The sequence below is a fragment of the Eleginops maclovinus genome, chromosome 3 (assembly GCF_036324505.1).
Source record: "Eleginops maclovinus isolate JMC-PN-2008 ecotype Puerto Natales chromosome 3, JC_Emac_rtc_rv5, whole genome shotgun sequence".
In the NCBI taxonomy this organism is placed as follows: domain Eukaryota; kingdom Metazoa; phylum Chordata; class Actinopteri; order Perciformes; family Eleginopidae; genus Eleginops; species Eleginops maclovinus.
This window is the reverse complement of record NC_086351.1, coordinates 24,080,839-24,097,948: the sequence shown is the minus strand read 5'-3', so window position 1 is coordinate 24,097,948 and position 17,110 is coordinate 24,080,839. Positions and strand designations below refer to the sequence as shown.

General features: G+C 41.1%; 2 protein-coding genes across 2 annotated transcripts; one reads left to right on the top strand and one right to left on the bottom strand.

Moving 5' to 3' along the window:
* Nucleotides 1-6,460: 6,460 nt before the first annotated feature.
* Nucleotides 6,461-9,880, bottom strand: LOC134862438 (E3 SUMO-protein ligase ZBED1-like). Its single transcript, XM_063880373.1, has 2 exons — nt 9,382-9,880; nt 6,461-8,638 (listed from the first exon to the last, which is right to left on the bottom strand). Exons 1-2 carry the CDS (start codon nt 9,745-9,747, stop codon nt 6,962-6,964), a joined length of 2,043 nt encoding a protein of 680 aa, XP_063736443.1. The 5' UTR covers nt 9,748-9,880; the 3' UTR covers nt 6,461-6,961.
* Nucleotides 9,881-13,076: 3,196 nt separating this feature from the next.
* Nucleotides 13,077-16,489, top strand: LOC134862448 (E3 SUMO-protein ligase ZBED1-like). Its single transcript, XM_063880392.1, has 2 exons — nt 13,077-13,568; nt 14,312-16,489. Exons 1-2 carry the CDS (start codon nt 13,203-13,205, stop codon nt 15,986-15,988), a joined length of 2,043 nt encoding a protein of 680 aa, XP_063736462.1. The 5' UTR covers nt 13,077-13,202; the 3' UTR covers nt 15,989-16,489.
* Nucleotides 16,490-17,110: the final 621 nt, after the last annotated feature.

Here is a 17,110-nt window from a genome sequence, read left to right as displayed (position 1 = left end):
CTCCTCATTCTCGTAGATCAGGGACAGTTCTGTTTTAAGTCTGGCCTTGTCCAATGAGGGATAGGCTTCCACCGTGGTTTCCAGTGCTGAATCTGGGAACTTTCTGCTGTGTTGTTGGAACAAGTCTCCTTGCAAGAGTGTGGCGCTGATGAGGTGCTTGGTGAAAGAAAACCTCTCCTTGGAATGGCTCATGATGGTGTCACATATCTATGCGATAATATACAATTTTAAAAAAGGGAAAGAATTAGGTCTTCACATGTCTCACTACAATCAATGTTCTGAATAGCTAGCCTATATTGTGTAATAAACCAAAATGGTTAACTGTAATTATTCATAGATATCGTCAAATGACAAGATACATTTGAGTCTGGACTACTATATCAAGTGGCGAGCATTCATTAGATTTGATAATGTCTCTGTTCCTCTCTGTGTGTCTGTGTGTCTGTTCCTCTCTGTGTGTCTGTGTGTCTGTGTGTCTCTCTGTGTCTCTGTTCCTCTCTGTGTCTCTCTGTGTGTCTGTTCCTCTCTGTGTGTCTCTCTGTGTGTCTCTGTTCCTCTCTGTGTGTCTGTGTGTCTGTTCCTCTCTGTGTGTCTGTGTGTCTGTTCCTCTCTGTGTGTCTGTGTGTCTGTTCCTCTCTGTGTGTCTGTGTGTCTGTTCCTCTCTGTGTGTCTGTGTGTCTGTTCCTCTCTGTGTCTGTTCCTCTGTGTGTGTGGGTGTGTGTAAGCAAGTGCTTACGTCTAGTGCCAAATGGTGCTGTGTGTCTTCTCCCAATGTTCTCCGTTTCTTTGTGGGTGGATCCTGAACAGGTCCCCTGTACTCCTCATCCTCAGCCAGATTAGGAACAGCCTCCCTGATCCAATGCATAAGAAAACTGGTTAGGGATATATTAACCAAACCCAAGCTTGTTATAATTACTGGCAATTATATTTCATCTAAACTTCACAAATAAATTAATTATTTGAATAAGATGACATATAAGCATTTAAGGCTACACATAATATATGCCGAGAATTAACAATTAGGCTATGCTACATAATAATGCATTTAACATACCTGATAGCCTGCATGCGGTTCATGAATGCCTGGGTGATTCCTGCGATGTAGACAGCATCGATGTTTCTCTTCTGGAGCTAATTATACAGCATGTCTACATGTGGCATGATCTTGTGGAACAAGGCTAGGAAAAAACAGAAAGCTTCATCTTCCAGCATTCTCACATAGCCTCCAGCCTCTCTCTTCGTTTGGCCATCAAATGCTTCACTGTTCCGGATGGTCTGAAAACACATCACCAGATCATTCTTATGCTCATAGACTGTGTTGACTGCACGACTGTTGAAGTTCCAACGTGTTGAGGATGCACTTGGAAGTCGGTGCGCCACCAGCTCATCTAGCACTGCCGTTCTCTTGCTCGATTTTGAGAAAAAAGAAGCAAATCCCCCCATGTCGGTGAAAAAGTGACTGATCTGAGGGATGTGGGAGGTCGCCTGCTGCATTACCAGGTTTAACTGATGGGCATAACAGTGAATGTAGTGAGCGTTTGCATAGATGTCCTGTACCTTTCGCTGCACTCCTCCAGTGGCACCCCTCATTACCGCTGCCCCATCATATGCCTGGGCGATCAACTTATTTTTTGTCCCTCAGGAAGGATGCTGTGCAGGCTCTCCAATAAGGCACCGGCTATTGAATCCGCACAGCTGTTGGGTAGCTTGATGAATTCATAGAAGCGCTCCTGTATGTTGTTGCGTCCATCGATGTATCTTAGGACCAGAACTAGCTGACAGTGTGTGGAAATGTCGGTAGTTTCATCCGCTTGGATAGCTAAAAACTCAGCTGTCTTCACTTCATCCACAATCTTTTCTCTTAGAACTGCCAGCATACAGTCCAGGAGCTCGTTCTGAACGGTCTTCGAGGTGCCTTTAAATACGGTCGCATTTTCAAGGTGCTCCCTCAAGTCCCGATCAATGGATGCCATTAGGTTGACTAAACCTCTGAATATTCCGGCGTTGTCTGAGGAATCCCTTTCATCATGTCCCCGCATTGCTAATTCAAAAGCACCACAAAAATTTACACAATCGATGATCTTAGATAAAATATTGCGGTTTTTATCTACCTCTTCATTGTGCCTTCTTACAGCGATGCGGTGCCCATCATCGAGCTGCGTTGCTATGCTAATCTTTCCGAACACAGCTAGCTTTACGCAGTTTTCCATGTGAACTTTGGATCGATCGTGCTTCTTGATCCGTTCAGAGAGGTGTTTTAAGTCAGTTAGTCCAGTCTTTGTCCAAGTCGAATCACATTTGTCACTTCTGAAGAGGATACAGGGGAAACAGAAAAGTGCATTGGCTGCTCCACAACCTGCCAGCCACGTCTTACGGTTGAACCAGCTCCGACAAAAACTCCGTTTGTAAGATTTATCTTTCAACTTGATTTGCTGGGAAATGCTGATTTCAGGCTTGTCGGGTCCCAGCTCCTTAACGAGAAGTTTTTCCCCCGTCGTCCGTCTCGCAAAAGGGTATATTATTAACGATTTCACCGAATTTGGTGGAAGCTGCTCTTGAACTCCAGTTGTCACCGCCATCGCCATCATCTCTCTTCGTCGTCGCGCGTATTTTTTCCCCACGTAGCGTAGGACAGAGTCTGGGAGTCGCACTACGAAAAAAAACTATCGCTGGCTCCTTATGTAGCTACAGCAATCCTAAACCTTCACGCATTTTACGTAGCAGTTGGGGCTAAATTTCCAGCGCCCCACCGGCATTAAATTTGGCGACGTTGATAGGCCAATTATTCATAATTTCCCCCTAGCAACCATAACCGGATTGGCTGTTTAGCTGCCGGTCAGGGGCACTTTGCCGATCGCCCCATGAGAGAATGATACACTGTCTGTCAGTGGAAATTCACTGTTTAATGAGTGTTAGTTGGTGGAAATGTTGTTTAAATGATTTAAATTGCATGTAGGCACACACACTATTAAGTAAAACTGACATTGATTTAAAAAAAAATATGCAAAAAATATTTTTTCCCCTCAACAGCTGGTGGGGCAGAGCCCCAGCGCCCCCTATGGGCCAGCCGCCTCTGGTTGTCACGATACCAACTTTTTTGTTTCGATACCGATACCAAGTCAAGAATTGCGATTTCGATACCTTTTCGATACTTTTCTTAAAAAAGGGGAAACACTTTTTAAATGTCATTATTGTGCTTTATTTCAAACCATAACACGGACTTTTGAACAATGAAAGACATTTTTATATTAAACAATAAGAAATGACATTCAACACAATGAGGTCTCTGACAAAAAATAGAACATTAATAGCCCAAGTAGTTAAGCAGCAGAACAGGCTTAGTCCTCCTAGGGTGGCCGGCTGGTTTTCATTTTTTATTCAGTTCCTTTGCCTTTGAAAACAAGGGTTTCTAAATTGTCCTCACGCAGTCTATAACGCCTAGGACTGCAGATGTTTCCAGATGTGCTGAAGATGCGTTCAGATGCACAGCTTTATGCATACATCATACAATACACAGATAATGTTTTGCAAAGTGAGCCAGGATGGGCAGGTGTACCTCATGTTGACTCCACCAGGTCAGGGGGTCCTCTGCAGGGCTGATGTCGCTTAATAGCTTGTAGTCAGTGATCTCACCATTTACTTTATCTGTGTGTGTTGTGGGTGTGGAAGAATCTTGTCTTGTTCCAAAATGATCTGCCCCCTTCTTTTCTGAGGTGATACTGCACAGCAAACTTTTTACGTCACTTCTTTTTCTCTTCCCTGCTGCAGCTGCTCCTCTATTGTCCTCTGAGTGTTCTGGTTGCTCGTCCCTAGGAAGCATAACGGTCTCAGCTTTTAGGAGCAGTTCCCTCTTGACTTCCTCCTCCACAGTGACAAAAGTACTCTTAACTCTTGGATCTAGGAAAGTGGAGATGTTTAGCGTCATCTTCAGATCGTGCTCATCGTATCTCTTTTCAAAGTCTTCTCTAATTCTCTGCTTCATTTCCAGTGCCAGTGGACGGTCACCTTCCTCATCTTCTGTGCAGGCTCTTATCTTCCACATGAGTGGCAGGACCGATGAGAGTGTGGTTTCTTTCTCTCCACTTAGGGCATCTGTCAAATCACTAAGTGGAGCCAGGACATCCCTCAGCATTTCCATAGTTGTCATGTCTGTGTCTCTGGGCATCAGGTGCCACTTCTTTCTGTCCTCAGCCAGAACAGCAGAGACGGCTTGCTGCTGCTCAAATAATCGGTCCACCATATCATAGGTGGATCCTCATCATGAATTAGTTTGTGTGGTGGCAGCTGTAAACATTTCTGTTTGTCTTTCAGCAGTCTTTACATCTTGACAAGCCAGAGACAGTCTTGCGGAGTCGGGACTGACAGCTTGCCACACGCTCAATGTCTATGGCTTTGTTGACTGACAAATGTAGATTGTGACCAAAACAGGGTATCCAGGTGTAGTCAGCAAAAGCCTTGGGGTTGTTAGAAGCATTATCTGTTGTGATACCACACATTTTGGCCATATCTAGCCCCCAGGAATCTATGACAATTTCCTCCAGGGCTTCCTTCAGAGTGTCAGCTGTGTGGTCAGAGTGCAATGCAGAGCATCCTAAGCACCAGGATTTCATTTCCCAGGCCTCTGTTATGAACTGCACTGTTACAGCCATGTAAGTGTTTACAGTTCTGCTGGTCCAGAGGTCCATAGTGCAGGAGAACAATGTCTTTGGTGTCAGCTGTGCAATGATTATAGACCTCGCCTCATTATACATCTTGGGAATTTCATTATACATAAAGAAATTCCTTGAGGGGAGGTTATAGCTTTTGTCCAGATTCTGTACAAGGTTTCTGAACCCAGCCTTTTCAACTACATATATTGGCACTTGGTCTATACAAATTAACTCTGCCACTGCCTTGTTGAGCCTTTGTGCATCTTTGGACTCCTTTGGGTACTTAATATGCTGCTCAAAAACAGCTTGGAGGGTAGGTTGCTTCTGAGTGGGCGGGGTCACTATCTCTGAGCCAGTCGCACCAGACTTCTGTAGTTGAAAAAAATTGGTTAGAAAAATGATGGTGATAAATTAGTTAATTAGTTTGTGAGAGACCAGTAGTGTTCAGGGCAGGCTAATCCTGGGTTTGAGGTTCATCATCCTGAAGTACCAGACTCACAGGTTAATGTCATTTATGTTTATTATTTTCATGCTCAATAAAATTGTAGTTTATCTGTTAAGTGTGTTCTTTGTACTTGAGTTTATGTGATCTATGTGATAGTGTAAGAAATAATAATCAATAATATGTGTAACTACAATACTGTGTTATTCTGAAAACTGTTTTACTTTGAAACTGTTTATTTTGTAACCGGATGTTGTTTTTAGCCTCGGATAGCATGTAGCTAATATTGTAATGTATATATGAGTAGAGGGAGAAGGACGCGTGGAGTTACATACTAAACACACCGCCTCTACCTCTCACTCATTGATGCTGCAATAATACTATTGCGTGTTTAATAACTGATAAACCTCAGAAGGATTGCAAAATAGAATATCGTAGATGAGAGCTTCAGGACATCACTAACAACATGGCGATGGCGACGTCATATGAGGACCCACCCCCGACGACGTCGGCCAATTGAAGAGTCCGGAGAACCCCATGTGACAAACGGCCAACAGGATCCAGCCCCCGCTACCAACCAATGAGAGCACGAGACCGGAGCACGTCTTATTTTTAAGTTGTTTATTTTATGGCCGGAAAGGGATGGTTGTATAAAACATGTTTGTATTGTGAAATCGATCTCTTTTCTTCAGGACCGCCAGACAGTAACTACTGATGAGCTACACTCAGTCAGCGGCCTGTGGACACGTGTACCGGGCTATTGAGCCACAGCTGTGAAACTTTTGTTAAACCTACCGCTGCATCCTTTTATTAAATACTCCTTTTTAAACTTATATGAGGAGCTTCACTTCGTTTTCTTTTAAATCTACTCCTGGACTTCGGATAAAAGAACATTTCCTACAATAGTTAACTTTACACACATACATATATTATACACATCTGCCATACATATCTGTTTATAGTACACATATCTATATATTATACATATCTGCCATATACATCTGCTATACATAATATATGCATCTGCCCATACCTCCTCATTCCACAAGTATTTAAATACTCTCAATTTAAATACTCTCAATGTATTCCACATATGTATATATTTCACATCCTCAAATCTTTATTGTTGTTATTGTAAATATTCTTCTCTCTTTTGCACTATTTTATTTATGTTATTTGCACCATGTATGTTGAGTTGTTGGAGGAGCACGCGACATAAGATTTTCATTGCCAACATATACGCTGTATCTGCTGTGCATTAGTGTTGTCACGATACCAAAATTATTGTTTCGATACCGATACCAAGTCAAGAATTGCGATTCCGATACTTTTTCGATACTTTTCCTGAAAAGGGAGAAACACTCTCAAATATCATTGATGTGCTTTATTTTAAAACTGGGGCAACATTCTTATCATAACACACTAATAAATGAACATATGAACAGCAGATATATTAAACATTTGAACAAAATATGAAATATCAAAATATAAAAAATAAATTAGAGCAATGACACTCAAGGTAAAAAAATAAATAAATTTAGCAGCATTATCTCAGTCATAAGAAACACAAGCGTTACCAGTAATAAACATAAATAACAAATTAAAGCAATGGCATTCAATTTAAAAAAACAAATAAAATGTAGCTGCATTATCTCTTATACTCACAACTGAGTTTAAAAAAACAAATAAAATTTAGCTGCATCATCTCTTATACTCACAACTGAGTTTAAAAAAACAAATAAAATTTAGCTGCATCATCTCTTATACTCACAACTGAGTTTAAAAAAACAAATACAATTTAGCTGCAGCATCTCTTATACTCAAAACTGAGTCTCTTAAGAGCATTAGCCCTAGAATGGCCAGCAGATATTCATTTCTTACACTTATTTAAGTTCTTGGCCAAGAACACTAGCATGTCTAAATGTTCTTCAGTCAGCCTGGAACGTCTTGGGCTACAGATATTTCCAGATGTGCTGAAGACTCGCTCTGAAGCACAACTTGATGCTGCAATGCAAAGATAGTTCTTTGCAAAGTGTGCCAGGATGGGCAGTTGTGCCTCATGTTGACTCCACCAGGCCAGGGGATCCTCTGCAGGGCTGATTTCTCTCAATTGTTTGTATTCAAGAAACTCAACATTTAGTCGTCTATCTGTGGGTGTTGCAGGTGTGGGAGAATGGTGCCTCGTTTCAGAATTATCTGCCCCTTTCTTCTCTGTGGTTATGGTGCAGAGCAAACTTTTTAAGTCTCTCTTATTCCTCTTTGGTGCAGCACCTGTTCCTCTAGGGTCCACTGGACTGTGGGGTGGAAGCTGAACGGCCTCAGATTTAAGGAGCAGCTCCCTCTTGATATCCTCCTCCATTGTTACAAAAGTATCTTTAAATCTCGGATCAAGGAACGTAGAGGTGTTTAGGGTCATCTGCAGGTTGTGGTCATCGTACCTTTTCTCAAAATCTCCTCTAATTTTGTTCTTCATTTCTATGGCCAAGGGGCGGTCGCCTTCCTCTTCTATTAGGCAGGCTTTGATTTTCCACATCAGTGGCAGGACTGATGATATGGTGGTTTCTTTCTCTCCACTCAGGGCATCAGTGAAGTCACTGAGTGGAGCCAAGACATCCCTCACTATTTCTATAGTGGTCATGTCTGTGTCTCTGGGCATCAGGTGCCACTTCTTCCGGTCCTCAGCCAGAACCGCAGAGACAGCTTGCTGCTGCTCACAAAATCGTTCCACCATGTCATAGGTGGAACCCCATCGGGTGGGCTCATCATGGATTAATGTATGTTGTGGCAGTTTTAAAGACTTTTGTTTGTCTTTGAACAGTCTAGACATCTTGTTTGATCTGGAGAAGCCTGACACAGTCTTACGGAGCCTGGACAGACAGCTTGCCACACGATCAATATCTATGGCTTTGTTCACTGCCAAATGCAGATTGTGCCCGAAACAGGGTATCCAGGTGTATTCACTGAAAGCTTTGCGGTTGTTTGACGCATTATCTGTTGTCATTCCAGCCATATTGGCCATGTCTAGCCCCCAGGAATCTGTGATAATTTCCTCCAGGGTTTCCTTTAGAGTGTCGGCTGTGTGATCAGAATACAATGCAGAGCACCCTAAACACCAGGACTGCATCTCCCAGGACTGTGTAATGAACTGGAGTGTTACTGCCATGTAAGTGTCCACAGTTCTGCTGGTCCAGAGATCAGTGGTGCAGGAGAAAAATGTATTCGGTGTGTGACTAAGTTGGGCACTGATTATCGCTCTTGTTTCATTGTACATCTTGGGAATTTCATTGTACATGAAAAAATTCCTGGATGGGACGTCATACCTTTTGTCGAGATTTTGCATAAGGTTTCTAAACCCAGCTTTTTCCACTATATAAACTGGCACTTGATCCAGACAGATGAATTCTGCTACTGCCCTGTTAAGCCGTTTTACCTCCTTGGACTCCCTGGGGTACTTGTTGTGCTGCTCAAACATAGCTTGGAGGGTTGGCTGCTGGGTTGGCTGCTGCCTTTGAGGAGTTGCTCTTCCAGAGCCCATAGCTGCAGACCGCTGTAGCAGAAGAAAATGGAAATATTTAAAATATGATGGTGATAAATGTGTCATAACGGAGGACCTAAATAGTTTATGTGTGATAGTAACAATAACTTGTGACTAACTTAACATCTCTATGCAGTGGTAGTGATAATTGCTAACATTCACTTAACCATAACATTACCATTATTCATAGGATATAATGAGTTAACCTAATGTTGTTTAAACTGTGACATGGATTAATATAGGCGTTTCCTGTACTTCAATGTCTGATTTCTTTGATGGTTAACTTTATATTTGAGTCCATAATTTCTTACAAGGCAAAGGTTTCATATAGGCCTACACCTCCTTTGCGTACAGCAGGTTCATGCTCTTTAAATGCTGTAACCCAATACAGGCTAAATAAATCACTGACAAACATGCACATGCTGTGATTTTTATCATATAGGCTAATAAAGGCTATAGATCATTTTAGCTGATGTTTTGTATGCTTTATTTTAGCAGCTTGCGAATTATTTACGTCATCTATGAAAGTTGCGTTTTCAAAGAAAGATGCTGAACTAGCGTTAGGCAGGCTATTGTGGTTAGCCATGAGGATAATGCCCATAGTTAGCCTGCTATTTCTGTAGATAGCCTGGTCAAACTACGGTGGTGCAAAACAGTGACTTGTCACAAAATAAACTATAGCCTTCTCATTTGACTTGTTTTAAGGGCATGAAGTTCATGAACGTGATGATACATGTTATATTTCACATACTAACCTGTCGGTCTTTAAACTCCTTGTGCAACTCGGCGTGCTTGTCGGCCAAGTGTTTCGCCAGGTTCGAGGTGTTGGCTCCCTTAGTTTGCAATTGTTTGTAGCACTTACGACAAACAGGTCTCGACATATCGGTAGCTTTGCCCTCACTGTCAGCAAGGTAGGCAAAGTACCTCCATATCTCACTCCTCGCGTCATCTTTATCAACCAGCCGTGGACCGGCGGCCACAGTATCACTCGCACATGCAGCCATCTCTCTGTAGTGTTTGTTAAATGACAGCAGCAGTGCAGCCTCTTGCTGCGTGCGTGAGGAGAAAAAACACGGACGTCCATAGGGAGGCACTCGAGCGTGCGTTGCACACACCAACATGAAATATGTCTCTTACAAATATGGAACACGGACATTCTAGAAGTATCGATACTAATAAATTTAGGAATCGTGACATTTTTAATTTCCAAGAATCGCGGTGCTTTTGAAGTATCGGTACATCGTGCAACACTACTGTGCATATGACAAATAAAACCTTGAAACCTTGAAACCTTTATATTTGCAACCAGATATCATATCACTTATTAAACAGCGTTTAATAAGACTCGATACACTTCAATGGCGTAGGTCTGCACTATACCCCACTGAGTGCATTCTACTAGTTGCCTAATAGAAATAATTGTTTGACAAAAATGTACATGCCATGATTACCATTACCAGCACTGATTGAGTATAAATTGATTTATAACTGGTGTTGTTGATCTGCATACTGATTTTTAGCAGCTTGCAAGTTTTGGTTAAGTTAACGTTAGCAGTGTGAATGTTGCTCTCGCAGATGTTAGCCACATTGGTTAGTTAGCTAAAAAGATAGCCACATTAGACAGTTACCATTACCTGTCTGTCTTTAAATTCTTTATATAGCTCTGGATGCTGATCGGCGAGGTGCTTGGCCAAGTTTGATGTATTGGCTCCCTTGGCTAGCAGGTATCGGAGACATTTTTTACAGACAGGCCTCGTGGTGTCCGCAGGCTTGCCGTCACTGTCTGATGCACAATAGCCGAGGCGTAATAGCACTTGCAGCCATGCTTCTGGTTGTCACACGATATGACAGCTAGAGCGTGCATGAGAGGAAAAAAAAACTGCGGGCACGGCTGCATGGAGTGGAAGCAGAGCGCTGAACACACACAGAAAATACGGCTCTTTTTAAAACAATGTCATTCTTAAACTACCGGTAGGCCTACTAATGAAATGGGGGAATCGTTTAGTTTTTAACGGCAGGGTATCGCGATACCTTTCTAGTACCGGTAGGCCTTTTGCTGCACGGTGTATGAGCTACAGTAAAATGAAAGTATTTGTGCAGCTCCCACATAAGGAGAGACACTATTAGGAGTCAGAGTGAAGGTCAGAGTTCACACGGTTGGAGGAAGACCACACAAGTAGCACCACATTCCCCAGCAGCCCCCCCACCCTGACAGATCTACAGTAATGTATAGTGGGGGCCATTGGAGACATTTAGGATTAAAAAAAGCTGACTTCTGATTGAACGTCATCAAACTTAAGCGTGAAAATAAATGAAACATTTCAAGGTGTTGTTTTGAAGCTGTCCTGTTTGTTTTCCCTCTTCTTAAGGGAGAAATTGTGAGGAAAATTACTTTTCTGCTGCACAAAAGAAGGCTGGTAAAACATCACTATTATAGCTCAAATAAAAGCTGGAATCTTGACGATAAAGATCATCTCTAAACTGCACACAGGGATAACATTGACATCCTGTCTGTTACTATGCTAAAAAACAGGAAATTATAATAAAACATTATATACAGATCAAGACTACGGGCTCATAAATCCTTATAAAAAACTATTCCATAGCCTACAAAATAAAGCAACAAAAATTGACCTGTGTAGAACACACATTTTTAAAAAGACAGATACAGAGTGAATTCTCAAAGTAGGAGAAACAAAACAAAATTCTGTCTTTGACTAAAAAAGGATTATTAACTGAACCCTCTAACACGAATCCACACACACACACACACACACACACACACACACACACACACACACACACACACACACACACACACACACACACACACACACACACACACACACACACACACACACACACACGTATGGGGTGCCGTTTGTAAAAGGACATGTCATGTTTTATCCCCCACCGTTTTTGGGTGCCGTTTGTAAAAGGACATGTCATGTTTTATCCCCACCGTTTTTGGTGCCGTTTGTAAAAGGACATGTCATGTTTTATCCCCCACCGTTTTTGCAGATTTATTGACAAAAAGTGCTAAAAACACCACTGCAATTTTTAACGCTCTCTTTTTCACACATTTACATACAAATATGAGCAAATTGGTGTAGAAATAGTGGAATAGGTTTTTGTAGGGTACGTTTTTATTGAGGGCAAGAAAGGACTTTAAATACTAAATCTAAATCTTAAATATATATCTAAATCCTTAATATAAATCTAAATCTTAAATATATATCTAAATCCTTAATATCAATCTAAATCTTAAATATATATCTAAATCCTTAATATAAATATAAATCTTAAATATATATCTAAATCCTTAATATAAATCTAAATGTTTAATGTATATCTAAATCCTTAATAAGGATTTAGATCTAAATCCTTAATAAGGATTTAGATCTAAATCCTTAAATCTAAATCCTTAAATCTAAATCCTTAATAAGGATTTAGATTTAAATCCTTAATAAGGATTTAGATTTAAGGATTTAGATTCATAGCATTTATGTGTAGGCCTAACCAGTAGGGCACTGTCAGCTAAGCAATGCAGGTAGACATGTTACATGTATATCTAAATCCTTATATCTAAATCCTTAAATCTAAATCCTTAATAAGGATTTAGCTAAATCCTTATTAAGGATTTAGATTTAAGGATTTAGATTCATAGCATTTATGTGTAGGCCTAACCAGTAGATGGCACTGTCAGCTAAGCAATGCAGGTAGACCTCGTGTAAGCGCCAGTTAGAGCAAAGCCCTTGATGGAGCAGATGGATGGGTGAAAGCAAGCAGACATCTCCTTCGTGACTTATAGGTAGGTTTTCAAATATTTCCTCTTCAGTAGGCTACTATGTGAATGGCATTTCAATTACTAGAATTTTGTTTTTGCGTGATGTATAGAGAATAGTTTAGTGTAAATTTCATATTGAAAGAGCTTGCTAGCGTGCTAACGTATTAGCAGCTAAACGTAGCATCAGCCTAGAACTATGGGCAAATTGTGTGTGATATCATTCATATGTAAGGTATTATTCGGGCATACAGGCTCAGTGACTATCAGACTATTTGGTTATCGGATTATTGCACTACTGAATGCTTACTGAATACTGAATAACCTTTTTTTAACCTCATCCCACAGAATTTTCCTAACATTGGCGCCAAAATCATAGGCGAAATGGTTGACCGAGACTTGGTCACAGCCATTCAGACGGCTGTCGCCTCTGGAATAAGGTCTGCTTTGTCATCTATGCCGGTAAGTGTTTCATTCTGCCCTGTCTCTACCCGACACAGAATGGACGATTAAAGCATATTCCAGTTTGCTTACACTGTTTATTTCAATCCATCACTGGCTCACAACATAGTACTTGCAACTCTGAACAGCTACCGTTCCTAGGTGTCACACTCTAACAAGTCCGTGTTGAAACAATCAATACATAACAATACTATTGTTTAGTGTTGCACGATGTACCGATACTTCAAAAGCACCGCGATTCTTGGAAATTAAAAATGTCACGATTCCTAAATTTATTAGTATCGATACTTCTAGAATGTCCGTGTTCCATATTTGTAAGAGACATATTTCATGTTGGTGTGTGCAACGCACGCTCGAGTGCCTCCCTATGGACGTCCGTGTTTTTTCTCCTCACGCACGCAGCAAGAGGCTGCACTGCTGCTGTCATTTAACAAACACTACAGAGAGATGGCTGCATGTGCGAGTGATACTGTGGCCGCCGGTCCACGGCTGGTTGATAAAGATGACGCGAGGAGTGAGATATGGAGGTACTTTGCCTACCTTGCTGACAGTGAGGGCAAAGCTACCGATATGTCGAGACCTGTTTGTCGTAAGTGCTACAAACAATTGCAAACTAAGGGAGCCAACACCTCGAACCTGGCGAAACACTTGGCCGACAAGCACGCCGAGTTGCACAAGGAGTTTAAAGACCGACAGGTTAGTATGTGAAATATAACATGTATCATCACGTTCATGAACTTCATGCCCTTAAAACAAGTCAAATGAGAAGGCTATAGTTTATTTTGTGACAAGTCACTGTTTTGCACCACCGTAGTTTGACCAGGCTATCTACAGAAATAGCAGGCTAACTATGGGCATTATCCTCATGGCTAACCACAATAGCCTGCCTAACGCTAGTTCAGCATCTTTCTTTGAAAACGCAACTTTCATAGATGACGTAAATAATTCGCAAGCTGCTAAAATAAAGCATACAAAACATCAGCTAAAATGATCTATAGCCTTTATTAGCCTATATGATAAAAATCACAGCATGTGCATGTTTGTCAGTGATTTATTTAGCCTGTATTGGGTTACAGCATTTAAAGAGCATGAACCTGCTGTACGCAAAGGAGGTGTAGGCCTATATGAAACCTTTGCCTTGTAAGAAATTATGGACTCAAATATAAAGTTAACCATCAAAGAAATCAGACATTGAAGTACAGGAAACGCCTATATTAATCCATGTCACAGTTTAAACAACATTAGGTTAACTCATTATATCCTATGAATAATGGTAATGTTATGGTTAAGTGAATGTTAGCAATTATCACTACCACTGCATAGAGATGTTAAGTTAGTCACAAGTTATTGTTACTATCACACATAAACTATTTAGGTCCTCCGTTATGACACATTTATCACCATCATATTTTAAATATTTCCATTTTCTTCTGCTACAGCGGTCTGCAGCTATGGGCTCTGGAAGAGCAACTCCTCAAAGGCAGCAGCCAACCCAGCAGCCAACCCTCCAAGCTATGTTTGAGCAGCACAACAAGTACCCCAGGGAGTCCAAGGAGGTAAAACGGCTTAACAGGGCAGTAGCAGAATTCATCTGTCTGGATCAAGTGCCAGTTTATATAGTGGAAAAAGCTGGGTTTAGAAACCTTATGCAAAATCTCGACAAAAGGTATGACGTCCCATCCAGGAATTTTTTCATGTACAATGAAATTCCCAAGATGTACAATGAAACAAGAGCGATAATCAGTGCCCAACTTAGTCACACACCGAATACATTTTTCTCCTGCACCACTGATCTCTGGACCAGCAGAACTGTGGACACTTACATGGCAGTAACACTCCAGTTCATTACACAGTCCTGGGAGATGCAGTCCTGGTGTTTAGGGTGCTCTGCATTGTATTCTGATCACACAGCCGACACTCTAAAGGAAACCCTGGAGGAAATTATCACAGATTCCTGGGGGCTAGACATGGCCAATATGGCTGGAATGACAACAGATAATGCGTCAAACAACCGCAAAGCTTTCAGTGAATACACCTGGATACCCTGTTTCGGGCACAATCTGCATTTGGCAGTGAACAAAGCCATAGATATTGATCGTGTGGCAAGCTGTCTGTCCAGGCTCCGTAAGACTGTGTCAGGCTTCTCCAGATCAAACAAGATGTCTAGACTGTTCAAAGACAAACAAAAGTCTTTAAAACTGCCACAACATACATTAATCCATGATGAGCCCACCCGATGGGGTTCCACCTATGACATGGTGGAACGATTTTGTGAGCAGCAGCAAGCTGTCTCTGCGGTTCTGGCTGAGGACCGGAAGAAGTGGCACCTGATGCCCAGAGACACAGACATGACCACTATAGAAATAGTGAGGGATGTCTTGGCTCCACTCAGTGACTTCACTGATGCCCTGAGTGGAGAGAAAGAAACCACCATATCATCAGTCCTGCCACTGATGTGGAAAATCAAAGCCTGCCTAATAGAAGAGGAAGGCGACCGCCCCTTGGCCATAGAAATGAAGAACAAAATTAGAGGAGATTTTGAGAAAAGGTACGATGACCACAACCTGCAGATGACCCTAAACACCTCTACGTTCCTTGATCCGAGATTTAAAGATACTTTTGTAACAATGGAGGAGGATATCAAGAGGGAGCTGCTCCTTAAATCTGAGGCCGTTCAGCTTCCACCCCACAGTCCAGTGGACCCTAGAGGAACAGGTGCTGCACCAAAGAGGAATAAGAGAGACTTAAAAAGTTTGCTCTGCACCATAACCACAGAGAAGAAAGGGGCAGATAATTCTGAAACGAGGCACCATTCTCCCACACCTGCAACACCCACAGATAGACGACTAAATGTTGAGTTTCTTGAATACAAACAATTGAGAGAAATCAGCCCTGCAGAGGATCCCCTGGCCTGGTGGAGTCAACATGAGGCACAACTGCCCATCCTGGCACACTTTGCAAAGAACTATCTTTGCATTGCAGCATCAAGTTGTGCTTCAGAGCGAGTCTTCAGCACATCTGGAAATATCTGTAGCCCAAGACGTTCCAGGCTGACTGAAGAACATTTAGACATGCTAGTGTTCTTGGCCAAGAACTTAAATAAGTGTAAGAAATGAATATCTGCTGGCCATTCTAGGGCTAATGCTCTTAAGAGACTCAGTTTTGAGTATAAGAGATGCTGCAGCTAAATTGTATTTGTTTTTTTAAACTCAGTTTTGAGTATAAGAGATGATGCAGCTAAATTTTATTTGTTTTTTTAAACTCAGTTGTGAGTATAAGAGATGATGCAGCTAAATTTTATTTGTTTTTTTAAACTCAGTTGTGAGTATAAGAGATAATGCAGCTACATTTTATTTGTTTTTTTAAATTGAATGCCATTGCTTTAATTTGTTATTTATGTTTATTACTGGTAACGCTTGTGTTTCTTATGACTGAGATAATGCTGCTAAATTTATTTATTTTTTTACCTTGAGTGTCATTGCTCTAATTTATTTTTTATATTTTGATATTTCATATTTTGTTCAAATGTTTAATATATCTGCTGTTCATATGTTCATTTATTAGTGTGTTATGATAAGAATGTTGCCCCAGTTTTAAAATAAAGCACATCAATGATATTTGAGAGTGTTTCTCCCTTTTCAGGAAAAGTATCGAAAAAGTATCGGAATCGCAATTCTTGACTTGGTATCGGTATCGAAACAATAATTTTGGTATCGTGACAACACTACTATTGTTACATCCTTTTTCTTTTCCTTTTGTAGTGTGATATATTATTCAACAGTCTTACCTCACTAACACCACCTAACTGTAAACCTAAACCATGTCACTTTATTTGTATCTTCTGCTAACAATAAACACATTACCAAATAAAAATGTGTTCCTTATTAATGTTGAAAATAAATCTTCTCCCTGTGACATCTCAAAACAATATTGTACAAATAACATTTAACAATGCTTTCCAACATTTTCTCCTTTTTTTTTTTTTCTTTTATTATTTTCAGTGTCCTTATACCACAGTTCAGCCTGCATAGTCCTTCAGGTACCCTGGCCTAACAACTGCTCGACCAGATTTGGTAGTTACAGTCTGTTGTGTGTCACCCACGACTCTGTCAGGGGTTGCAACAGTCTCTGGTGTTGTGTGAGTTTCTTCAGTCACTTTGTGGTTCGCCACACCGGGTGCTGTGCCCTGGTCCCGTCTTAGGTGACGTTGATTCCTCCGAAGAACACCTCCAGTGTCC

Bases quoted from the DNA above. Each gene is read 5' to 3' on its own strand.
- LOC134862438 (XM_063880373.1), bottom strand. From the start codon at position 9,747: ATGTTGGTGTGTGCAACGCACGCTCGAGTGCCTCCCTATGGACGTCCG. The intron at 8,639-9,381 runs GTTAGTATGTGA...CTTCTGCTACAG, and splicing joins AGGAGTTTAAAGACCGACAG to CGGTCTGCAGCTATGGGCTC.
- LOC134862448 (XM_063880392.1), top strand. From the start codon at position 13,203: ATGTTGGTGTGTGCAACGCACGCTCGAGTGCCTCCCTATGGACGTCCG. The intron at 13,569-14,311 runs GTTAGTATGTGA...CTTCTGCTACAG, and splicing joins AGGAGTTTAAAGACCGACAG to CGGTCTGCAGCTATGGGCTC.